This window comes from Carettochelys insculpta, chromosome 11 (genome assembly GCF_033958435.1).
Source record: "Carettochelys insculpta isolate YL-2023 chromosome 11, ASM3395843v1, whole genome shotgun sequence".
NCBI lineage: Eukaryota > Metazoa > Chordata > Testudines > Carettochelyidae > Carettochelys > Carettochelys insculpta.
In genome coordinates, this window is record NC_134147.1 from 13,120,194 (window position 1) to 13,146,877 (window position 26,684).

Consider the following 26,684-nt stretch of genomic DNA (forward strand, 5'->3'; position numbering starts at 1 on the left):
TTGATGACCTCCCGAGGTCCCTTCCAGTTCTAGTATTCTATGGTTTGCACTCACGCTGGAAAGGTACATTGGGGGGCAGGGGAGTCCCACAGGTATCTACTGGGTTCTCATCAATATTTTTTAAGTGATTTGAATAATGACCTAGTATGCTTATAAAAGGTTGTAGAGGACTCCAAGCCAGAAGGGCACGCAAACACTTTTGTAGTACAGGCTTAGAATTCATAATGATCTGTAAAACTGGAGAAGCAGACTGCAATATATAGGATGAAAATCAATAAAGACAAATGCTAAGTATTATGATTAGGAAGGAATAATCAATGCCATAAACACAAAATGGGAAATGATTGTCTCGAAAAGAGAACTGCCAGAAAATATCTGGGTATTATAGTGGGCCCCAAGCACAATATAAATCAACACCGTAATACAGACATAAAGCATGCAAATAACACTTGGAGATGTATTAGCAAGAGTGTTGTAAACAAGACAAGAACAAAAAGCAGTCCAGTAGCACTTTAAAGACAATGATGGTCTGAAGAAGTGGGTCTATCCCACAAAAGGTCACCACCTAATAAATTATTTTGTTAGTGTGGTCTGAAGAAGTGGGTCTATCCCACGAAAGGTCACCACCACCTAATAAATTATTTTGTTAGTCTTTAAAGTGCTACTGGCCTGCTTTTTTCTTTTGATAGTATAGAGACTAACACAGCTCTCCCTCTCTCTGTTACTGAGACACAAGAAGTAATTCTTCCACTCTACTCAGCACCGGTAAGACCTTCTGTGGAGTATTATATACAGTTTGGGGCAGCACACGTTTAAAGATGATGTGGATAGACTGCATAAATTCTAGAGGAGAGTGACAAAAATGATTACAAGTCCCATGTAACATGACCAATGAGAACTGACTACAAAAATTGAGATTGTTTAGTCAGGAGAAGAAAAGATGGAGGGGGACATGATATAGTCTCGAAGTACATAAAAACAAAATCCAGAGTTCTAAACTTTGGTTTATGTCAAATCACAGACTCTCTGAACCATTTGAAAAATTGGTGTCAGTAGAGAAAGTGTTCTGTCTTTCAACTTCAGGGATAAAAAGCAGACTTCAGTTTTAAAAAGTTCTTTAAAGGTTTATGATACCCATAAATCCTCTCCAAAAAGTCAAGTTCTCCAAAACAGAAACTTTTCTAAAAAGTCAATAACTTTTGTTACACGTGAAGATCAGTAATTGATAAGCAGACCTATTGCTTCCTTTAGGCAACAGCAGATGTGCGGTTTTTCCAAAAAATCTGATTACTTCCATGTTAGTGTTTGATGGAAAAAGTCTACTAAAAGTGCCATTCTTTTCAAGACATCCTTGTTTATTTCAGCTTCTTTTTAAAAAAAGAAAAAAAAAGTAATTGCCTCCCTTGTATTAAGCTATTTGGGGATAAATCCTACTTTGGTGATACCAGCGAGAACCAGACAACCTCCACTGAGTTCGAATAACCAGTGCCACATTCTAGAATTTAATGGTACAGTTGAGAATGACTCCTGCCTCCTGGAAGGAGAATTCAGACTCTTTCTTTTACTCCACTTTTATCAGCCTTCAAACGGTCACACAGTCATAATTTTAGTCGTAATAAAGGACTTGAAGCAAGCATCAGCAACAGAATTGCTTTTAGGTTTACCTTGGTTCTTTGGTAACTTGTCCGAAGTAACAGTGGACAGTGTCTGAAGGACAAAACACAGACCTAGTGGCTTGGAGAACCTGAACTCTAATTCTTACTCCTTTGACACTGACATACGACATGGTTTTTGGTGAATCACTTAACTGCCCTGTTGCTCAGTTTTCTCAAATAGATAAAATATTATTTAATTTCTTGGACAAGAAATGTGTATTGAGGACTGTTGTTTATAAAGTGCCTTGAATATGTGACGTACGAGATAAATACTGAGGGTATGTCTACACCAGGCAAAGGAAGTTGACTGCAGATACACAATTCTAGCTATGGCAATTGCATAGCTAGAATTGACCTATCTGCACGCAGCTTACTTGATTGTCCCTACTGAACAAATTCAACGGGAAAGTTTCTCTGCTGACTTCCCTTACAGGGGATGACTGCGACAACTGAGAGGTTGATTTCATGCATCACTACTAAAGGCACAAAATCAAACCTTGGAAGACTGATCTGCTTAGCGTCAATCTTCCAGACTAGTGTAGAGGTACCTTCTGTATCCATCACCATTCATGTATTAAATTCCTGAGGAAGAAAATGTTTCTCACCTACAATATACATCTTCAGCTTCTCACGCTGTCTATAATTTAATTAGTACTGAATGGTTTCAGCATTTTTTATTGCTGTATGCGAAAGATTTCTTTTTTAATAATGGATTCCTTAGGACCTGCAATCTCTAACTCATATTTTAAATTGAGTATTAATTTAATTTGAATTAAGATTTCTCAGGAAATCTTTCTGCGAAAGTCATGAAGACTCGTATTGCTGTGTCTTATTTTGAACAAGAGAAAAGAATCAGTTATTCAGATTTTCTGTCTTTCTTCTTCCTCTGTAAATGGCTTACCTAGAAAAAAACATTACTCTAATCAGACAGGAAAAGAGTGAACTGGGGGTTCTATGACTGGGAGAGAGAATTCTGGAACCGCAGAAGTGGTGCCCAGACCTTTCAGTTTACAATAAGTTAAGAAAAAGGCACACAGGCAGATGCCTGGCTCTCTTCTAAAACAACATGGATCATTTCCAGTCTCTATCCTTCCAGCATCATCTTAGTCCAATATATTTCAACAGAATTTAAAGTCATCCTTGTTCTCTTTTCCCCATGTCCCTGTGTATATATATGAAGTTTTGGAAAGTAGAAAAAAAAGGGCCTTGAGACATAGCAATGGCTCTTATCTCAGGCCCTACAAGTAGTCTGTATATAATATTATGAAAGGTAGCAAGCCTCCTGGCCCTTCTGAATGAGATTATGTCTACACTACCACTTTCGTCAGCTGGAGCAAAGCTGTCCTTACCAATACACAAAATATACAGATGTCCCAAATTCTGTGGTACCCGAGGGCAGGTATACACAGCACAGTTATTTCAAAATAACAGCTATTATATTAAAATAACAAACCTAGTAACTACATGACACAGCCAAAATTATTTCAAAATTGGTAACACCGATTTCACAAGGAATAGTGCCTATTTGGAAGCGGATATTTGGAAACAGGTATTGTTAAGACAGGGAATAGAGCCTATTTTGAAACAAGCCGTGGTGCATCCCATGGCTCTATTTCAAAGCAGGTGCTATGTGTTTAAATGCTGTATCTCAGTGCTATTTTGAAATACAGTTTTGCATGTAGTAGCGTTATTTTGAAACATACTATGCTATGTAAACATACCCCTAAACAGCTTTATGTGCATGTGGGGCAGTGCCAGCTCTGGCCGCCAGCCCCACTGACCACCCAGCCTCCCTGCAGGCAATGCCCAGAAGTGCCATGCCGGGGGGGGAGGGGGAGGAGAGGGGAGCAGGACCCAGGACACACACCCCTGTTCTGCCCCAACTCTACCCCTTCGCACAAAACCCAGGGGAGAAGCAGGGGGCCTGGCATCAGCATTCGTCCCTTCCCACCACACTCTGAGACACACGCTGCCTCCTCATGCTGGTGAGTGCAGGAGGAGGTTCAACCCTGTCACCCCAACTCCCTTCTCTGAGTGACGTAGCTCGGAGCCAGGGGAAGAGAGTGGGTGGGAGTCAGGTCACTCTGCTTCCTGCCACCGGCAGTGAGTGAGGGGATGGGACATCAAAACGTCCAGGGACGGCCCTAGTCAGTGGTATGAAATTCCCCCCACAAATGTTACACCAACAGAAGCACTGGTGCGGACAGCACATCGCCAGTGGGAGACGTTTCCCCATCAGCACAGAGCAGCTACACAGGAGACTTTACAGCTGTGCAGTGGCAATGGCACACGTGGCATGAAGAAGTGCTTCTGTTTAAAGCTCTCTCGATGGCTGTGAGTGATGCAACGACAGCAGTTACACGTAACCGCCCAGCTCTCGCCAAGCAAGCAAAACATTTATTTTAGAATATACTGAATGTGTTTCGCTTGCTTAGAGGGAAGGCAAAGCACTGGGACTGGCCATCGGGCAGTCAGTCGGGTTTGCTGGGGATATCACAGCAAATGGTGGCGGCTGTTCAGCCTTAAAAGCCCCAAATCAGAAGATGGTGCATCAAGGGTCCCTCTCCCAGATCCATCTTTTGGTAGGGGCAGAGCCTCAGGGAAGGGGGAGGGTAGAGCCTCGACTGCCACGCCCCTACTGAAAGCATTGCCCTCTCCAACCCTCACTCACTTTCACTGAGATGGGGCAGCGGATTCAGGCTCTGGGCTTGGGTCAAGGGATTGCAGAGCAGGAAGCGGTGAGCAGGCTTCAAGCTCTGGGGACAGTTTGGTGCAGGAGCAGGCTCCAGGCTGGGGCAAAGTGTTGGGATGCAGGAGGTGGCAGAGGAGTGGGTTCTAGCTCTAGGAAGGGGTCAGGGGTAGGAAGGGGTGGAGGATGGGTGCAAGGTGCAGGCTCTGGCTGGAAGGTGCTCAGTACAGGCGGCTGCCGACCAACTATGCAGAAACACTCAGACAGATGCCTGCCTGCTGTGACTCCAGGCCAATCCCAGAAGTGTCCTGCAGCAGATTCATTTCTGTGCTCCCCTGGGAGGAGGAGGAGACGAGAACAGAATGTGTCTGCCTGCTGCCCCCATCACCGTACCCACAGGTCCCCTTCGCCACGAGACAGCCAATGGGAGCTGCAGGCACGAGCAGCTTGCAGAAGCACACTGCCCCCTCCCACCAAGTGAACACAGAGATGAGCAGCCTGTTGCGCTGCTGGACTTCAGTGGTCTGGGGGAGCAAGATCAACTGGCTCAGGCTCCAGGATCGACCAGTCAGTGGCAGCTGATGGTTTGGTGACTCCCAGCGCACACTGACTTGTCCTAACTGCTCATAACAGAATACAAACCAAAGCCACAAATCAAACACTGATCCTAAATATATGCAAAACTCTTCCACACTACTGGCCTGTAAAACCTGCAGAATCAATTAATCCAAAATCACAATCAATCCTCTAAAGTCTATTTTCTGAGCTCTAAAACATGTGGACACACAAACATGGATGTAGAAACTGGAATAAGTAAATGCACACCAAGATGCTCCCTTTATGCTAGATTTTGTCTGCAGTAGTAAACTAGAGTAGCGATTTATTCACAATTCACATACAACAACAGATCCTCTTCAAATTTGGAATTGCTATTCAGTCTGATGGAGGTGAAGAAACTCTCAAACTTTTGTGAAGCATCCACAAAAGAATTCAGTCCTTCCAAAAGCACATCCTTCCTTTTCAGTTTCTTCCGCAAGTTCAGAGGAGTTCCAAGATAGGAACATTTACTGAACAACTAAATGAGAACAAGAAGCATTAACTCAGTTTAAGAGGCCATGGTTCAGATTCTAAAGCTGAGGAACACTTTTCATGAGGGAGAATCGATCCAGATTTAATGATAGCAGGGCCTTCTCGGAGTCTCCTGATGCTAGCAATTCTAGTTTGAAAATCTCTACAGTACTTCAAGCACTCTCATAACCAATTGTTAGTCTGTAACTGAAATGTACACAAAAACATCTACTACAGGACTAAAACCTTGTTCCAGGAAAGACTAACCTTTTAATGCAAGAAATCTGTGACATCTCTCAGAGATTAAAAATAAAAATACTTTTTAAATTGCCAAAGGCAAATAGTAGGCTGACTAGACACTAATTCCGGCAGGCAGCTAAGTTTTGCTTTGACAGCTTTACTACTTCTCTTTCATTCTATTCAGCTTCCCACTGCTGCCGCACTGCAGCTATTTAAAAGCAACTGCTGAGCTTATTTTAAACCCTCTGGGAAAGAAGGAAACAACCACCACCTTAAAATGCTACAAAAATCAGAGCCAATGGAACACTGTCAGACTTCTTTCTGCAACACAGCAAGAGAAGAAAGAGATTTTAAAAAAAGAACCTCTCTAATCTGTAAATCTCTTGTCCAGCGAAATCTGTAATTCGGCATGATTTTACCTAGATGGACAACCACTTACGGGTGTGGCCAAGTTACCCATGGTCCCTCAGAGATGGTTTACGGCCACCAGTCCTGGCTCTCAGTGTTTTGTGCTGTTATTTACCTGTAATTGACTCCTAAATGTTTTCTACAAGCCCAGTGAACAATGAAAGTGTTGGTAATGTGCTAGACAATATTGACCTCCCATGGCCAGAAAATGCTCTCATCTGGCACTGGTAAGGTTCTCAGGGTGCAGGCCAAGAGAAGTTCAGCGTACACAATGTTTGATCTGCACCTTCCTCACGCTGAGAAACTGTTTAATGAACAAAGGAAAATAAAACCCTGCTTCTACTGGAGATGTCATCCCCTGATCAGGAAAAACCCAGTTACAGGCAATGAAACTCGGCAAGCTGAAACCAGCTATATTCTTCAGCTTTTGCCATTGGCTGTGTGTGCTTAGAAGTGAAGTACCTCTTGTAGAATGATTCTTCTAGCCCACAGAGACGCACAGAAAGAACCACAGAAAGAATCCTGCAAGGCTTGGGACACTTGGTGTGACACACTATTATTTTCATTTTCCTCATGGGCTTTCACATTCACCACTCCCTAAATCTCCCAAACACGTGAAAAGATGCAAACAAAAATCAGCATTATATCAGGCTGGACTATTCCTGTGGCTGTGGCAGAGGAAAGAATCATATTATGGAGAGCAGTGATTCCTTTACTTGTCAAGAGACAAGCTCAAAGTGAATGTCCAAACTGCAGAGGGGCTTCCACAAGTCTATCACTGAAAATAGGGAAGCTGATCACAGAGAGGCTGCTTCTTGCTTTGCACGACTCCACTATCCCATTGGTGCCAGGCTTGGGTGCCCTTCACTAGTACTTTGAAGGGAACCGGTCACAAAATCATGAGAAATTGGGTTGTTACATCACGTGGGAGTCTCTCTCTCTCTCTCTCTCTCTCTCTCACACACACACACACACAAACAGAACCTCAGGATTACAAACGCTCAGAGAATGGCAGTTGCTGGTAATGTGGAACTAATAGCTATGGTTGTTTACAAATGAACACTGACTTAAATACAGCTTTAAAACACCATAATGAAGAAAAAATGTCGCCTTCTCTTTATATTTTTAATAGTTTGCATTTAACACAGTACTGTATTTGCACTTTTTTTTTTAAATCTCTGTTGCCTGACTGTGTACTTCCCATTCCAAATCAGGGGCACAGTTGATTGGTCAGGTCCCAACTCTGAGGTTCTACTGTACAGATAACAAAGCACAGGGCCTTGACATTACTTACAGCCACAGAAGTTAGAAAATGGAAAACATCCATTCAGCCTTCTGGTACTTTACCACTTCCATGACAGACTATTCCATGAGATCTGTCACATCAGGTAGTTTTTGCTGCTAATCATCCTCAACACTTCTGCTTTATTTCATTCCACTGCTCTTCTTTAGCTCCTTAATTCATAGCTTGCTTCGATGTCTGCACCTGCCAAATACCTGTAGACAGGTATGTCCACACTTATATGTGGCTTAACAAAGAGATATATTTATTTCTTTTTATTTTTTCTCATGCATCATTCCCTGCTGTTCCTCCAATCAACTGTGCAGGTTTGATAGAATGTCCTCCAGTTTCTCTGCATCTTTCTGGTATCAAGGAGCCCTTCAGTTTAAAGATCTAAATTACAATAAAGAAATATTGTGGGGAGGGCACTGGATTTGGACTAGTTCCACTTCCCTTGCTCTTTTCCAGTCTGTAAAATGGGGATAATGATACAGCCCTGCACTGTGAAGCATTCAGAGATCTGTACATGTAAGGGCCATATAAGAGCTATGTATTAATTGTTACTAAAAGGATGCTGTTTAGTGAGGAGCATCGACATTCCCCTCCTCTGCAGCTATGGCAGGTGAAGCAGTGCTTTAGACGGCTGCCTTTCCCTTGCCTGTGACAGGGGCTGTGTAAAGCCTACAGAGTCTAAGGTAACTACCCAAAGTTAATTGCACAGCAACACCAGAGCTGGGGAGGAAGGTTTCTTTACACTTGCCCCATGCTCATCTCCTCAGTACAATGCCTCAGTTCTCAGGCCTGTGCTGAATGGAAGATTGGGCTGAAGGCCTAGGTCTGCTCTCACCTACACCCAAGCTATCCAGAGAACAGAGCTCTGGATGACTCATGCAGGTGTAAGTTAGAGTTCAGCTCCAGAGAAGTGATCTTAGGGTATGTCTCTACTCACCCTGCATTTGACATGCCATGAGCAATCCTCCACAGTTTGATTTTGCAGCTTCTGTGAAAACGCAGTAAAATCCATCATTCTGGGCTCAGCCAGGCTACGTCTACACGTGAAGCCAACATCGAAATAGGCTATTTCGATGAATAACGTCTACACGTCCTCCAGGGCTGGCAACGTCGATGTTCAACTTCGACGTTGCGCGGCACCACATCTAAATAGGCGCTGCGAGGGAACGTCTACACGCCAAAGTAGCACACATCGAAATAAGGGTGCCAGGCACAGCTGCAGACAGGGTCACAGGGCGGACTCAACAGCAAGCCGCTCCCTTAAAGGGCCCCTCCCAGACACAGTTGCACTAAACAACACAAGATACACAGAGCCTACAACTGGTTGCAGACCCTGTGCCTGGCAGCATGGATCCCCAGCTGCCGCAGCAGCAGCCAGAAGCCCTGGGCTAAGGGCTGCTGCCCACGGTGACCATAGAGCCCCGCAGGGGCTGGAGAGAGAGCATCTCTCAACGCCTCAGCTGATGGCCACCATGGCGGACCCCGCTATTTCGAAGTTGCGGGACGCGCAACGACTACACAGTCCCTACTTCGACGTTGAACATCGAAGTAGGGCGCTATTCCTATCCCTCATGGGGTTAGCGACTTCGACGTCTCGCCGTCTAACGTCGAAGTTAACTTCGAAATAGCGCCCGGCGCGTGTAGCCGTGACGGGCTCTATTTCGAAGTTAGTGCCGCTACTTCGAAGTAGCGTGCACGTGTAGACATGGCTCCATTGACTCTGGTACTCCATGCTACCATGTGGAGTAAGGGACGTTGGCACAACCCCAAATCTACTCCAGGGAACAAAGATGATGTTGATATGTTGATTCTAGCTATGCTAATGTCATAGCTAGAATTGTGCATCTAGGATTGACTTTGTTCCATAGTATAGTTCAGGCGTTAGTGTCCTGTTTTAGCTGATAATGTGGTGGGGAGATGATGATAAAAGGAATGAACTCTGTAGCTATTGCTAAAGAAAATGGGATAGAAAATTTAACCAAATAGTTCCAGCATCATTTTCTATTAGTTACCGTACCTGAACTTTCAAAAAAAAAGAGGACATCCCTGAGAGGGAGTGTATTTGTATCAGTATCTACCCTGTGAGTTGGTAGCTATTGATATAGATACACCCCTCTCAGGGGTGTCCTATTTTTTGAAAGTTCAAATATGCTAACCCTATTTTCTATAACATTAAAAAAAAGTAGCTTCTTTGTGCTACTCCCATGTGACAATGTGCTGGGTAAATTATATACTTCATATTATGACTAGTACTGCTGGGCAATGTTCTTTTGGCTTATCTGAAAATTATAACCTGTAAAGGATGATCATAAAACCCTTTATCTCTTTTCCCTCTACAGCCACACAATTTCCTGCACATAGGAAAGGAGCTGGTAGAGTACGGGGCAATTCCGATGCAGTTACAGACTCAGCAAGACTGTTAGGCAAGTAGACAGTAGTGACTTTAGGACCAAATCCTGCTCATCCATACTCAGATGGGCTGTCCTACTGACTTCAGAGGACACAGAGTAAGATTTGGCCTTATTCTAACAAAGGAAGCAGCAGCAAAACTGAAAAAACAAAATGCTGAGAACGCTATGCTGCAGTTATTTTGCAGCTCTGTGGCTTCCTCTCTTGGCTGCAGGGAGGTTTTTTCCTCGATGCTTATTTGGCCTACTTGTTCAGTACTTGGCTCCGTGTCTTCTTCCTACCCTCACCTGCCCTTGTCTCAATCTTGCATTTTTCAAGCAACACAGTCAGTCACTCAGTGCTTTGTTCACTATGCCCAGTGACAGGCAGAGCAAAAGAAGCTCCAGTAAGACTTTAAAAGTCTCTGTGCTCCTGAAGTGTGGCTTGCACAGATGGGGAAATATCACTTCCCTACTGGCTCTCCCACAGCTGTTGCCATCACTGTCAGACATCATTTAATAAGGTCCCTGGAAATCACCAATGGCTTCTGTTTTATAGGTCTGAGCCAGGTCCCTGCTGCACATGATCTCTCTTCTCTCCACCTCACACCCTGCCTGCCAAGAAAAGCAGTGTTTTGTCACTGCTCTTGCAAACCCCTGCAGACTAGCACTCTAAGAAGCTGATTATCACATGATCCAGTGAAACTGGGGCCAGGCTGGTTAAACAAATAGGTCAAGGACTTCTCTGTCGCATGTGACTACTCTGCCCCTTAGTCAGAACTCTGATCAAGAGATAAATCCATGGGGGTGGGCGGGGTGGAGAAAAAAGGATGCCAGGTTGTGGAGGAGGGGGTGAGAGTGGGTACCCCCTTTTTTCATTCTACAGGCTCCAGCTGCTAACACTTTCCCATGCGTACCTCTTTGACCACTATCCAAACCGGCAGCCTGAAGCCTTTGCAGAGCTGCACAGACAACTATTCCCATTTTGAAAATCTGGGCACAGGGGATTTGAGAGGAAAATAAACTGGCTGACAAGCCTCAGCCTGCACAATTCTCTCAGCTACTCACCTGCTTCGAACTGTCGGCAGCCAACCAAATGTCTCCTTTTATACTGGTTATTTTCTAGTAAGGGGGATCATCCCAAATGGCTCTGCAGGCTTTGTGAAAGAATATTTGCCTATTCCTAGCACAGAGCAGTTAAGGAGTCCAAGCACACGTTTCCCCCTAAGAGCAAAGGATCTGACTGGGTGATGGTGAGGTAATGATTCACTTAGAATTCCAGAGGACATTCAGACGTGGTTTATGCTGGGGACACTGCAGCTTTTCATGAGCTAGATTTCATTTTCAACATTTGGTATTTATGCTACATTTTAATGTAAACAACAGGAATCCTCACATGTATATGTGAAATCAGCATTCAAATACATTAGCAGCTGAATCTCGGATGGTTACACATTTCAGATGTTATTTGGACAGAACAGAATGTATTCTGAAGCACCTATTTTGTTGAAGGAATAAAAAGTGCTGCTGCGGGAGGAAATACCAGCATTTGTAAAACAATACATGAGATCAAAAACAAAGGACCATTCCTTGGGTGTCCTAATCTATGGTCAAGTGTTTTTAGATTCATCAGAGTCATACTATGAACATTTTCTTCTTCTTCCATATCCCTCTGCATGGACAAACTGCATGGAGGGGTTTGATTATAATTTGTTTAGGAACTGTCTGTTGCTGAGTAATCTGCCATCCAGATGTCTCAGTAACAATAGTAACACCCTTGTTATACTGAACAGAGTCAATGTGAGTTAAACAAATTCATCTCTGATATGAAATCTTCGGCAAGTCCCGCCCCCCCAGCCCATTTTCTTTTTCTATAGAATTAAATATATACCTCACAGAAGAAACATGCTATGAGCAAATGAACAAGCTATGAACAAATTAAGTCTAAAAGGGGAAAAACGTACAAAATTCAAGGAACCCTGTCTGATCAGACTCCCACTTCAGAAATAAGCCTAATACCAGCAAAAATGTCTCAATTAAATGGAGTCAATTGTAATTTTCCCTTCATATTCTACAACACTGAACTGATGCATGTGACTGACTGACTATAAACAAATGGGAAATTATTTTCAACCTCCAAACCAGAATGAAATTTAAAAAGTAAACAGTAAAAAGGGTGAAAAGTTGGAGTACCCAACTTCTTTTAACCCTTATTAAGATAACAGATTTGTAACAAACACATGGCTCAGGACCAAGCATTTTTTAGGACCAAGCATTTTTTCTAAAAGAATCTTTCTTTAAAACCTAATTCTTTAAAGATTTCCAACCCATCTTTTACTCAAAAGATTGTGTGAGCAAATTGCAGGAGTCGAAATTCAGCACTTTGTGAACTCAGTAAAGTGTCTAGGGATCCAAACTGCATCCAATCTGGGGAAACAAAGGCCGTGTCTACACGTGCACACTACTTCGAAGTAGCGGCACTAACTTCGAAATAGCGCCCGTCATGGCTACACGCGCCGGGCGCTATTTTGAAGTTAACTTCGACGTTAGGCGGCGAGACGTCGAAGTCGCTAACCCCATGAGGGGATAGGAATAGCGCCCTACTTCGACGTTCAACGTCGAAGTAGGGACCGTGTAGTCGTTGCGTGTCCCACAACTTTGAAATAGCGGGGTCCGCCATGGCAACCATCAGCTGAGGGGTTGAGAGATGCTCTCTCTCGAGCCCCTGCAGGGCTTTATGGTCACTGTGGGCAGCAGCCCTTAGCCCAGGGCTTCTGGCTGCTGCTGCAGCAGCTGGGGATCCATGCTGCAGGCACAGGGTCTGCAACCAGTTGTCAGCTCTGTGTATTTTGTGTTGTTTAGTGCAACTGTGTCTGGGAGGGGCCCTTTAAGGGAGCGGCTTGCTGTTGAGTCCGCCCTGTGACCCTGTCTGCAGCTGTGCCTGGCACCCTTATTTCGATGTGTGCTACTTTGGCATGCAGACGTTCCCTCGCAGCGCCTATTTAGATGTGGTGCCGCGCAACGTCGAAGTTGAACATCGACGTTGCCAGCCCTGGAGGACGTGTAGACGTTACTCATCGAAATAGCCTATTTCGATGTTGCTACATCGAAATAAGCTATTTCGATGTAGGCTTCAAGTGTAGACGTAGCCAAAAAGATGCAAATTAAGTCTCTCTGCTGTGCAGGCTTAAAGACTGAATAAAAAAGGACAAGCTAGCAACACTGTGAATTGGTTGATATGTCTCTTCTTCCTAAAATTACATTCTTATTTCAAAGACTTCTAAAAGAAATCTCTATGAAGAATTAAAGTCCTCAATTTTATATTATATTTGGAGCAGTAAGATCCCTAGAGTTATAACATCCTTTCATAGACCAGCAGTGGTGGCCTCAAATTGAAGTGGACAGTAATGGACAGTGTAATTGTAGGCCTGTCATGAATGAATGCCTTGAAAGTGTTAAACCTTGACAGAGGTCTCTGTTGGCAAACAGCCGAGTGAGCCAATGGGAAGAGAAAGCAGGATTCCTTGAATTGAAATGGTTACCTGCTGAGGAGTCTCTCTTTTGTGTACCTGGAGGAGAAACAGAGTTGTTTAAGCCTGAGCCAGCTTAAGGAATTAGGTAAATATGCAAGAGACAAGAAGATCTAGGCATACAGACATGTAAGTGGAAAGGAAATGTTTAGTCAGATGCGCTCATGCTATTTTTTTATTTTGGGTTTGGTGTGGGACTTCTCAAACTAGTTGATATGTTCCCCTTGTACACTAAACTGCATCCCACAGAAGTAATTCTCTGTGCTTTAACCTAGCCTTTTTATTTTTTTTTCGGTTGCTCTGTAACACCTAGCAGCCAAGTATGCTTTATCATGTAAATCTTTTGCTTTGTTAATACATCACCCCATTTTAAGGCCATTATCAGATTGTGTCCTAGGGAAGGGTATGTGTATATGCATGCCTAAAACTGAAAGGTCAGCTATCAAATTGCAACTTAATTTCTTCCTCTTTGTTTTCAAGTTCTTTCCTAAGGGAGGGTTAAGAGCTTGGAGTTACTCCACAGGAAGACATTTCAAGTGTGTCTTCCTGGGCTTTAAAGAGGGGCTCTCTCACTTGGGTGGTGGTAGCTACCTCCCAGGGTCAGGGAGTCTGTGACCTTGGGAAGCTTTTCAGCAGAAGCCTGTAGAGGCAAGGTACTTTTAAGGTCTTCTGAGGATTCCCACTTTCTGCCCTTGGAGTGTCACACAGGTCATCAGCCTTAACAAGGCCTTTACATGAAATGACAGTGGCAACGCTTGCTGGAGAGAGAAGCTTTCACTACCACCTTAAGAAAATTTTCTTACCAAAACTCCCAAATCTTCAGAAAGACTCTGTAGTGGCACAGCTGCCCGACTCTGGCCAGAAGGGGTTAAGGGAAGATGGAGGGAGCCTGTGCTGAGCTCTGACCAATCAGAGAGAAGCTTGCTGGAGTAGACCTGTTAAAAGGAGCTGCTCAGCGGAGCAGAGAGCATTTGAGTCCTGACCAGACAGTGTGAAGCACTGGTTCCCAATAGGAAGCACTCTGGATAGAGCAATGCTGGGCAGGCTCAGGGGAGCAGACACAGGGGTCTCAGAGGAAGTGGCCCAGAGAACAGGAGGCAATCAAGGGGGAGTGAAGGAGGGCATGCTTTCAGAGAGTCCCTTGGCCAGGACCCAGAGTAATGGGTGCATCTGGGCACCCCTTCCTGCTTACAACACACCTTGCCACCAGATAGTGGCCCACACAGACTGCAGTTTGCCCCTGAGGAAAGACTTTGGAGCTGCAGTTGGCCACACTGGCAGGTGAGACTGGTGACTGCTGATTCACCCATATGGGGGTGAGAGACTGAGTAGCAGGCACTGTCCTTAAGAGAACGTTGAGGGAGTGATGTGGGTCTGAGCCAGGCAATGTAGCAGAGCAACGATGGGCAAGACAGCAGTCAGAAGAGAGCGTCCTGCTGAGGACTGAGCTAATACCCAGTGTGACTAGCAAGAGGTGCCACAGCACTGAGTCACACCCTATTACAGACTCCCCCTCTGCCATTCCCCATTCCCTTCAAATCCAAGCTTCTTTCCAGAGAAGAATCTATTTTACAAAAGGAAGGAAAGTCAGCTTGCAAAGACTACAGCAGCCAAATAAAGGGAAGGAAATGAAGAATCCAGAATCCGTGCAAAAGACTTCCAGTACACCCGTGGAACCTATATGTGATTTCCTACAATTGAAACATTTTATCAGAAACTTCCAAAAATGACAGACTTCAAGATCACTTAGAAACTGAAGAAGTAACTAGAAGCTTCAAGGATTGCATGTCAAAGATATCTTGTGGGCTTATTAACCTTCATATTGGTGACAAACATAATTCTGTGAATAAAATGGGGAAGTTCTCCTCCAGCTAATATAAAGTGCTCTCTCATTTGGCACAGGACAGCTCACTCTTCCATATGCAATGAGTCTTGTGGACAGGAGTGAAGCAGTAGGTGTCATATCTTGACTCTAGTAAGGCTTTTGATAATGCTTGTATGACTGTGTCACAAAACAACCTACAGCAATGTAACCTACATCAACTTACCATACAAAAGGGGGTGCACAACTGGCTGGAAAACAGTACATAGTGCGGTAAGAAGAGGGCCTAAAACAAACTTATGTAATCACAGGCCTCTTTTGCGGTCTAAGCTACAATGGTCAAGACTGGGATCAAATAAAGAAAAGCTAAGCTATGAGCAAGAGGCAGACCTTGCCCACAAAACTGAGCAAGAACAGGGGTGACACTGCAGAAATATTTTTACCTAAGCAGTACTAGGCACAGGCCATAACACACATTCCAGAGGGATAGTAGCAGAGCATCTTATCAGGAGACATCTTGGTAGCAACACTCTCCCCTCCATAACCAGGACATACTGACCCAGGTTGAGGATAGGGCCCAGGATGACAGCATGACGCATAGTGATGTTTTGGCCAAACAACCATGTACAATATAACAGGTAGCAACTAGATACATTGGAGGGTGTTACCCTGAAATATCAAGAGTGATGCATAAATTGTTTGTATCTGTGTGTAAAACTTACCTTAGAGGGGCTGTCCTTGTCCACCTAGGGGCAGTGGCAATCCCATTACTGAGTGGAGTCCACTGTCACAGCACATATTCTTAGCATCCACATAGAGTCTACCAGGTTCTATTACTCTACATCTGGCTGGGTGCGTTCATCTCTTACCTGATGTGTGGTCTCCGAGGGTTCTTTCGGAGGCCGCTGTGCTGGCTACTGACACAGAACCAGTGCAGCACACAAGGGGAACACATGCATATAGCCAAAAGGTCTGAGGAGGCACATGGTAACAATCTTCAACTACAGAAGAGGTTATTGTAAAAGTAGTAGCTCTCCATAGCCACTGAATGCAGGAAAAGAAGTAATGGCTTAAATTGCAGCAAGGAAGGTTTAGGTTAGACATTAGGAAAAACTTTCTAACTGTAATGGCAGTTAAATACTAAAAAAAAAATAAAAAACAAAAACCAAACACACAAACAAACAAACCTCGGGAGTCTAAGGAATCACTCATTTGAAATTTTTAAAAAAAGGCTAAACAATCACTTGTCAGGGATGGGCTAGAAATGATAATACTAAATCCTGCCTCACTGCAGGCAGCTGGATTAGATGACTCACCAAGGCCCCTTCCAGTTCCAAATTTCAATGAATCTATGCATAGAAACTGTAAGAAAATATCTGATTAACCTTCCAGTGGATACGCACATCATTATATTTAAAAAAAACAAAGATTTGCCACACAATTGCTGGAAAGCATGTGCCTTATAAAACACCTTTCTTCATATTTGGCAGAAATGTCTAAGAGCACAGGGATACTGAAGATTTCACAGTAAAATCTATCCAAAATGAAAACTACCCACAGGTAGGGATTCTGGGGCCCCCATTTATAAATCCAGCACTTTTTTTTTTTTTTTGGGGGGGGGGGGGGAAGAGGTGCTGGTACTCAGTCAGGTCCCCGCCCCCTCTCCTCAGCCAATCCCTTATAATTCAAAGCCCTTCATGAGCATACCAACAGGTTAACATGATTTACAATATACAACATATAACAGACGACCTGATGATTTATTCAGACAAATACATTACAATACTAACAGCTGAACAGGACCAGTAAACTGACTTGCACAAAACTGCAACGTAATCCAAAGCATCCTGTAGCTCATAACAAGGTGCACAACACTCACACAAAGGTCCTGCAAGACTGAGAATTCCCAAGACTCCTACAACCAGTACCATGGCTGCGAATGTTTTCAAAAGCTTAATAAGAATGAATCTCTTGGCACTTGTTCAGCACCTTTCACCTAAACGTATTGCGATGCAGCATTCCATTCTCTTTATGAAAAGATGCTTTTGATACAAATGACATAACAGATGTGTTTTGAAAGTTGCCTCAGAAAGAAAGGTTATGATTTACTGTGTATGATTATTTCATTTGTAGGCATGCATCATTTTTGTATTTGAAGTTAGGAATATGAACCTGTATGTCTCCATCGCATATAAGCTGACTCAATGTTTCTTAAGCACTTCAGTTGGCATCCCAGGGGTTTAAAATGGTCACACATACAGAGAAGGTTTACAGATGTTAATTACGCCCAGAACAAGCTTGTGACTAAGTAAGATAATTATACCCATTGTACAGCTGGGGAATTAGAGGCACCATAGTTTCTTTCCATGGAGCAAAAACAATAACACAGCCAAGAATAGAATCTAGAAATTCTATGTAACACTGTTCTAGCCACCAGATTACATTACAGGTTGAACCTCTCTAGTCCACCTCTCTTTTGTTCAGCAATAGCTGTATTCCAGCATGATTTTAATAGTAACAGAGAGGTAGCTGTGTTAGTCTGTACTCTAACAAAACAAAACAGTAGTCAAGTAGTACTTCAAAGACTAATAAATCATTTTGTTATTCTTTAAAGTGCTACCTGACAGCTGATGAAGCGGGTCTCTGCCCACGAAAGCTTATGCTTCAAAATACCTGTTAGTCTATAAGGTGCCACAGGACTTCTTGTTGTTCTTGAAGACACAGACTAACACGGCTACCTCTCTGATACGTGACTGTTTTGTTTTGTCAGCATGATTTTATTTAGCCTGACGACCACTTATCATGGGCATGGCCAAATCTTCCCTAGTCCCATAAAGTTTGTTTACAGCCACCAACCCTGGCTCTCAGCATTCTGTGCTGTTATTTAGCTGTAATTTACCCCTAAATGTCTGCCAAGAGCCCAGTAAGCAGTTGAAGTGTTGATAATACTGCTACACAATACTGACCTCCCATGGTGTGGCAAATTCTCTTGTTCAGCACCCGTCAGGTTCCAAGGATGCTGGACTTGAGAGATTCAACCAGTACTTGCAATTAGATCTCTAATTAAATCCAGCAATTTAAAGAAAAAGTGGTATTTGTTACCCTCCACCATCTGTATTGGTTAACAGCTACACAATGGTCTCGTGAAGAAAATACCTGATCAAGTCAACAGCAAAATTCCCACTGACTTTAATTGTGCTTCCTCACTCTTTTAAATGCATGGGTGACAAAATGTATATCTTCCACATATGAATATGCAGGATAAGCCAGACAGGATGAAAATCATTTTCCAGAATCTAGTGGCTTATTTTGTCCTATATCAATCATTAGTAAGGGTAAAACCATGAGCTGTGTGTGCCTTTTACTATAAATGTCTGTGACAAAATGGAAATCAACAGGTTCCCACACTGCCTGTAGCAGGGCAGGTGCATGGGGCCTACTAAGAGATGCCAGGGACCTCAACATGTGTTAGGTATCAGAGCTCCAAGCACTCCTACACCATCACCTGTGGTGGCCAGAGGTTGGTGGAGGGGTATTCATGGCTACCTTCCCCTCACATCTCCCTGATTTTTCTTACAATCATATGCTTAGTAGCCATGGCAAAAGCTATTTTTCTTCTGATACTGACAGCCAACTGTAAAGATACCTTTACCCATGATGGCCGCACAGAAAAATCATGCACTGAGAAAGAGAACAACTATGTAATTGGCCTGTTTCCCACATTCAACTGCTGTATCTATCCATACAGAAAAAACTCGGCCAGTAGAGGGCCTGGGAGGTTTATTTATTGGCTGAAAAGCCAGCATAATGAATTGATTTTACTCATCCTTTGGTTCTGATTTACGTATTTCTTCGTTTGAGGAACTGAAATGTTACCAGGAGGAGGAGGCAGGAGGAGGGGGAAACAGAACACTTGTATACTCACTTATTAAAAAGGTTCAGACCAATCCTATAATGGCGTTTTCTGATCACATCATTACTGAAGGCAGGTGAATCCCAGCTGTTACGAGTTTCTTTATGGTAAGTTTGTTTGCTTAAGGTTTGTTCCCTTAGGCTGTCTCTAGAAGAGGATTCTGAGCTGCAATTTATAGTATCATTAGAATTGGAAGTGCTATTGATGCTGTCATTATCACCATCAGAATAATCAGATTCTGATTTGCTCTGCCTGTTTGCTGTGCCATTAATAGCTAAGTGACTATCAATGGGCCTTGGCTTATGTCTAGCCTCCTGTTCTTCTCTGGGTATAATCTTGGTAGGAATAGCATGTGGGATATGTTTCGGGCTTCCTTGTTGACTAGTGATTCCTCGGTCATATGCATTTTGTCTCTTTAATGAGCCTCTTTCTGAGCGATCACTTAAGTCCACTGAACTGTCACTAGGTGGTTCTATTGTTAGTAATGGCAGATGATCCATTCTCATCCTTTGTTCCTGGCATTCCAGTGAAGGGGTGCTCCTGCAACTCGTATCGGTGTCTATCTTATCATCCTTATGGGTCATGGACCAGTACTCTTGAGAAGAGTTCATTGACCGAAGCCTCAAATCAGATTCTGTGCTTGATGGTCTCTCCACTGACTGGGAAAGGGGAAGAGGTGGAGATAGCTCTTCCTCATCAATATATAATGTAACATCACTATATGATGCAGTCATCTCATCAAGTTTCCTGTGATCCACATTATGGATTGCTGGCTTAATTTGACTACAACTGTCCCTCTCCATTTCACGAGTTCTGACTTGATCCGGAGTCTGGACTTCATCAGAATGTAGACTACGGCAATTTAGTGCATCATCAATTGATTCTGCAAGAGATTTGACCTGCCTTGAAAATGCATCCTCCAGCTCTGTTATAGCATCAGCAAAATCCGTGGATGCAGCTGGAGATTTCATGGTAGCCGATTCCTCAAGATCACCACATTCAGACTGAACCAGGGCTCCTATTTTTGACCCATCATTTGTAAGAGAAACTTGCTTCCCTTCAAAGTAGGAGCTATGGACTTTCTCAGGTCCTTCAAAGGAAAACTGCATTCTCATATTGGACAGCACAATGCGTCTTGACATACGATTTTCAGACATAGAACTTCTAAGCCGCTCAAAGTTTTTGTTCATCTGATACTGACGAAAAGCTGTTTGTATTGTACGAGCAGCATGTCGAGTTATGAGACGGCCCCCATATTTCCGTTCTAGCATTTCCACCTAGAAACAAAAGAAAACGATTTTAGAAAGCACGCAGTAACTTTTAATGAGTCTATCTGACACTAATGCTTCAATAACACTTTATAAATACAGTAAGGTCACAACAATTGCAAGGATTCAGAGTTCAGAACTCTCACGAATGCTGATTTTCGTGAATGCGGGGTGGGGCTCGGAGCCCCGAGAAACCAGCAACTGCCTGCACTCCAGCCCCAGAGAAGCGGGGGCTGCCTGCGCTCCAGCCCTGGAGCCCGGGAAAGTGGCAGCAGCTGCTGGTGCTCCTGGCCCCAGAGCCCTGGGGAAACCATGGCAGCCGCTGGTGCTCCCGGCTCCAGAGCCCCCGGAAGTGGCAGCCCCCAGTACTCTTGCCTGGGGCCCCAGGGAAGCAGTAGCTGCCGGTGCTCCTGCCCGGGACCCTGGGAAGCAGCGCAGGTGCTCCCCACCCCGGAGCCGCTCACGAATAATTGAATTCACAAATATTAAGTTCACCAATGTGGGGACCTTACAGTACCATATAAAATTATACAGTCAACTCTTTCATATCCAGCAGCCCCAGCATATTAAAATATTCTGGATAATAAAGAGTATACCTAGCAATGCATAACACTAAAAAGATTAGATATTAACAAACAAACAAAAATGCATGCAAAGTACTTTATTTACCAACAGTAATATTGTACACTGTAAACTTTTACTGTATTTGCTGTATTTATTTATATATACTTCCACTATACCGTACTTAAGGAAAACATAACTAAATTTTACTTATGGTTAAAATGCCAGTTATTTGACAGTTCCAGATGACAGAATGCCAGATTTGAAAGCATTTACTGTATATTTTAGGTCCACATCTAAAAAAGCTTTCAAAAGCCAACCAAAGTGTAAAAAATTAAAACTACATATGCAAGAATGCAATAAGGAACATATATTTTCCTGACAAGCTATTCCAAGCGCCTGGTTGTAGCTGCAGGGTGCTTAATGTACCTTCTCGCTCATTTTTTATAACCTGCAACTATTTCAAGCAAACTAAAGAAGCAATGAAACAGACGTGTATCTAAGTTAACTTGACTTTAAACAGGACACTTAAAACAGTCTACCTCAGTTTTCTCATCGGTAAAATGGAGACAACACTGATTTATCTACTTTGCAGTGATACTGAGAGGATGTTGATAAAATGTTCTGGACATCATGAATGTTTATTATTATGACCTAGCATTATCATAACCACTCAAATCCTGTCAAATATATTTACTACTATATCCATTAATAGCCAACCACACAAATTAATACGTACAATTTCATTTGGGAGGATATTCATTTGCATTAATCTCAAAATACTGTATGAATAATTCATGACATTTGCTGTCCTTAAAAGCTACTACTACTAATTCAAAAGAAACAGTAAAACTAATGCTGACATTTCATAAAATATATTTCCCCAAGAGTCAGCAAGGATTGTTTTTCCTTAAAACATCCTAAGGTTATTATCCTTTAGCCACACCCAGATGATGATGATTACTCGTCAAATATTCCAGGATCAATTGCTTTCTCCGGAGCCCTTTGCTTGACAAGCATTTGGGCGTTGGGAGAGGGAGAGGTGCAGAGGGGAGGGGAAATCACATGATTGCCCACCAGACCTGTAGCTACATTTTGTAATATCTTTCTACTATTTATCTTGCTTTCTGATGAACCCTTGCCTGGATTTGCTAATATCTCAAATATTTTTCATGACTGCAAATAAAGTTTTCCAGGAAAGTGATCTGCCACATATTTATATTGTGTTGAAGGATTGTCATCCTTCATTATATGTTTGTGATGCCAGATTCACGTTTCATGATGCAACATGTACAGCCCATACTCTTTATTAAGATGACACCACAGAATCATAGAATAGTAGGACTGGAATGGACCTTGAGAGGTCATCGAGACCAGCCCCCTGCCCTCATGGCAGGAAGCAGATGAAATCAGATCCTGTGGAATATCTGCAGTGGAAGAGGCCTCTTCAGCTAGTCTAGAGCTCTATAGCAGTCCCTGGTGTAGGTGTGTGCCAGGGATGCCAGAACCATAAATGGCCATTTCAGTGCTGGCGTAGTTAGAACAGCCTTTGTGGCTGCTCTAACTTGCACTGATGGCTGGACACTCCCCTAGCCTGACCCAGAATTTGACTTAAAACCACACTTACCTCACAACCCTGGCCTGCACCTGTGAGGCACAGCTCAGAGTGTGGCTCTCCATGTTGCAATTTGATGATGTTAACTTGGCACACAGGAGCTATGTCTCATTGTTTAAATAAATTGCAAACTGGAGCCCTTATTTTTGGCACTCACTATCAGTACATGGCTAAATATTGTGAGCAGCTCACTCTCTCTTCTCTACATACCGTGACATGCTTTTGTGTTTCACAGATCAAGGTACAGCTCAATGAATAAAATAAAAACTATAAAATGGTTTGGTCAATGGGGCATAGCATGTACCAGAATCTGCCTTTTAATGTCATTCCTACAAATACTTTATCTGATTAAAAATGAGGTGGAAAATAGTATTTAATTGATCATGACCATTGTTAAATTGGAAAACCTTGTCTGTTTCAGTATAACTAATACAATGATGTCTGGTGTATAAAGTTGTAAGCCAGAAACAGGCTGCATGTTCTTTTGCAGTGCATCTGTCTTGCAATATGCATCCTGTGTCATTTTTATTAAATAACTTAATTCTAGTCCTGTCTAAAGTATCTTATCTTTTAGATAATGTGCTTGTTTTTTTAGCCAATTATGAATGTCACAACAAATATTAAAAGAAACCAACATATGGCTTAGTGCATGACTCAGTAAACAAAATAATGTATGGTAAATACGATCTCTGTGGCAAAACCTTTATGGACTGGTGTACAAATTATTACACACCTGTTAGTCAACAAAACTAAAACAATGAACACATACCCACATACAACAAACATACCCTCATAAATTATGAAATTATGATTCAAAAATGACACACACTGTCAATGACGGCCCTCTGACTATTACCCCATGCTACTCATCCATGTGGGCACTAATGACACTGTGAGGTGTGACACTGAGCGGATCAAGAGTGACTACAGGGTTCTGGGAGTACGGGTGAAGGAGTTTGGGGTGCACGTGATGTTCTCTTCAATCCTTCCTGTCAAAGGTAGGGGCGCAGGCAGAGACAGGTGCATCCTGGAGGCGAATGCCTGGCTCTGCAAATGGTGTCGCCAGGAGGGCTTTGGGCTTCCTTGACCACAGGACGCTATTCCAGGAAGGACTGCTAGGCAGAGATGGCCTTCACCTTTCAAGGAGAGGGAAGACCCTATTTGGACACAGACTGGCTAACCTAGTGAGGAGGGCTTTAAACTAGGTTCGAGGGGGACAGGGGAGCAAAGCCCACGGGTAAGTAGAGAACATGGAGAACTGGGAGATAGGCTGGAAATGGGAGGGAGCACAGGCTATAATGGCAAAGAAAAAGGAGGGTCAGGGCAAAACTTGGAGGGCAAGATCAAATCAATATCTTAGGTGCCTATATACAAATGCAAGAAGTATGGGTAATAAGTAGGGTGTGCTAATAAATAAATATTAACTATGACATCGTTAGCATCACAGCAACTTGGTGGGATGATACATGATTGGAATGTTGGTATGGAAGGGTACAGCTTGCTCAGGAAGGATAGAAAGGAAAAAGGGAGGAGGTGTAGCCTTATATATTAAACGTATACACTTGGACGGAGGTGGAGATGGACATAGGAAACGGATGTGTTCAGAGTCTCTGGGTTAGGCAAGAAGGGGTAAAAAACAAGGGTGATGTCCTGCTAGGAGTCTACCACAGGCCACCTACCCAGGTGGAAGAGGTAGATGAGGCTTTTTTTAAACAACTAACAAAGTCATCCAGGGCCCAGGATTTGGTGGTGATGGGGGATTTCAACCATCTAGATATATGTTGGGAAACTAACACAGCAGGCCACAGACTATTCAATAAGTTCTTGGACTGCATTGGAGACAACTTTTTATTTCAGAAGGTTAAAAAAGCTACTGGAGGGAAGCTGTCCTAGATTTGATTTAACAAATAGGGAGGAACTGATTGAGAATTTGAAAGTGGAAGGCAGCTTGGGTAAAAGTGATCATGAAATCATAGAATTCACAGTTTTAAGGAAGGGTAGAAGGGAGAACAGCAAAATAGAGACAATGGATTTCAGGAAGGCAGATTTTGGTAAACTCAGAGAGCTGGTAGGTAAGGTCCCATGGGAAGCAAGACTCAGGGGAAAACACTGAGGAGAGTTGGCAGTTTTTCAAAGGGACATTATTAAGGGCCCAAAAGCAAGATATTTCGCTGCATAGGAAAGATAGAAAATATATGGCAAAAGACCACATTGGCTAAATCAGGAGATCTTGCATGATCTCAAAATAAAAAAGGAATCATATAAAAAAAGGAAACCAGGACAAATTACAAAGGATGAATACAGGCAAACAACACAGGAATGTAGGGGCAAGATTAGAAAGGCAAAGGCACAAAATGAGCTCAAACTAGCTACAGGCATAAAGGGAAACAAGAAGACTTTTCATAAATACATTAGAAGCAAGAGGAAGAACAAGGATATGGTAGGCGCATTGCTCAGTGAGGAGGGAGAAACAGTAACAGGAAACTTGGAAATGGCAGAGATGCTTAATGACTCCTTTGTTTCGATCTTCTCCGAGAAGTCTGAAGAAGGAATGCCTAACATAGCGAATGCTACCAGGAAAGGGGTAGGTTTAGAAGATAAAATGACAAAAGAACAAGTTGAAAGTCACTTAGAAAAGTTAGAGAACAACAGGAAGTCCTGTGGCACCTTACAGATTAACATATTTTGGAGCATAAGCTTTCGTGGGCAAAGACCCGCTTCATCGGATGATGCATCTGATGAAGCGGGTTTTTGCCTATGAAAGCTTATGCTCCAAAATATCTGCTAGTCTATAAGGTGCCACAGGACTTCTTGTTGTTCTCAAAGATATAGACTAACATGGCTATCTCTCTGATACTTTGAAAAGTTAGATGTCTGCTAGTCACCAGGGCCTGATGGAATGCATCCTAGAATACACAAGGAGCTGATAGAAGAGGTATCTGAAACTTTAGCTATCATCTTTGGAAAATCATGGGAGACAGGAGAGATTCCAGAAGACTGGGAAAAGGCAAATATAGTGCCCATCTATAAAATGGAGGATAAGAACAACGCAGGAAACTACAGACCAGTCAGTTTAACTTGTGTGCCAGGAAAGATAATGGAACAAGTAATTAAAGAAATCATCTGCAAACACTTGGAAGGTGGTAAGGTGATAGGGAACAGCCATCATGGATTTGCAAAGAACAAATCATGTCAAACCAATCTGATAGCGTTCTTTGATAAGATAACAAGCCTTGTGGATAAGGGAGAAGTGGTAGATGTGGTGTACCTAGACTTTAGTAAGGCATTTAACACGGTCTCACGTGATAGTCTTATCAATAAACTAGGCAAATACAACTTAGATGGGGCTACTATAAGGTGAGTGCAAAACTGGCTGGATAGTTGTACTCAAAGAGTAGATATTAATGGTTCTCAATCCTGCTGGAAAGGTATAACAAGTGGGGTTCCGCAGGGGTCTGTTTTGGGACCGGTTCTGTTCAATATCTTCATCAACGATTTAGATATTGGCATAGAAAGTACACTTATTAAGTTTGCAGATGATACCAAGCTGGGAGGGGTTGCAACTGCTTTGGAGGATAGGATCAGAATTCAAAATGATCTGGACAACGTGGAGAAATGGTCTGAGGTAAACAGGATGAAGTTTAATAAAGACAAAGGCAAAGTGCTCCACTTAGAAAGGAACAATCAGTACGGCAGAAAGGGATTTAGGGGTTATAGTGGACCACAAGCTAAATATGAGTCAACTGTGTGGTGCTGTTGCAAAAAATGCAAACATGATTCTGGGACCCATTAACAGGTGTGTTGTGAACAAGACATGAGAAGTCATTCTTCTGCTTTAATCTGCGCTGCTTTGGCCTCAGTTGGAATATTGGGTCCAGTTCTGGGCACCACATTTCAAGAAAGATGTGGAGGCTGAAAGAACTGAGTTTGTTTAAATTTGGAAAAAAAGATTGAGGGGGGAACATGATAGTGGTTTTCAGGTATCTAAAAGGGTGTCACAAGGAGGAGGGAGAAAACTTGTTCTTCATGGCCTCTGAGGATAGAACAAGAAGCAATGGGCTTAAACTGCAGCAAGGGAGGTTTAGGTTGGACATTAGGAAAAAGTTCCTAACTGTCAGGGTGGTCAAACGCTAGAATAAATTGTCTGGGGAGGTTGTGGAATCTCCATCTCTGGAGATATTTAAGAACAGGTTAGATAGATGTTTATCAGGGATGGTCTAGACAGCACTTGGTC

At 43.0% G+C, this 26,684-nt stretch overlaps 1 protein-coding gene across 9 annotated transcripts in view; it reads right to left on the minus strand.

Annotated features, from left to right (window-relative positions):
- Positions 1-26,684, minus strand: part of IQSEC1 (IQ motif and Sec7 domain ArfGEF 1) — a 723,956-nt gene that overhangs the window by 60,171 nt on the left and 637,101 nt on the right. For all 9 annotated transcript variants that reach the window (XM_075006130.1, XM_075006129.1, XM_075006127.1 and 6 more), the window contains one exon: positions 19,019-20,283. In XM_075006130.1, the coding sequence (XP_074862231.1) occupies positions 19,019-20,283 (1,265 nt within the window). The remainder of the gene's footprint in view (positions 1-19,018; positions 20,284-26,684) is intronic.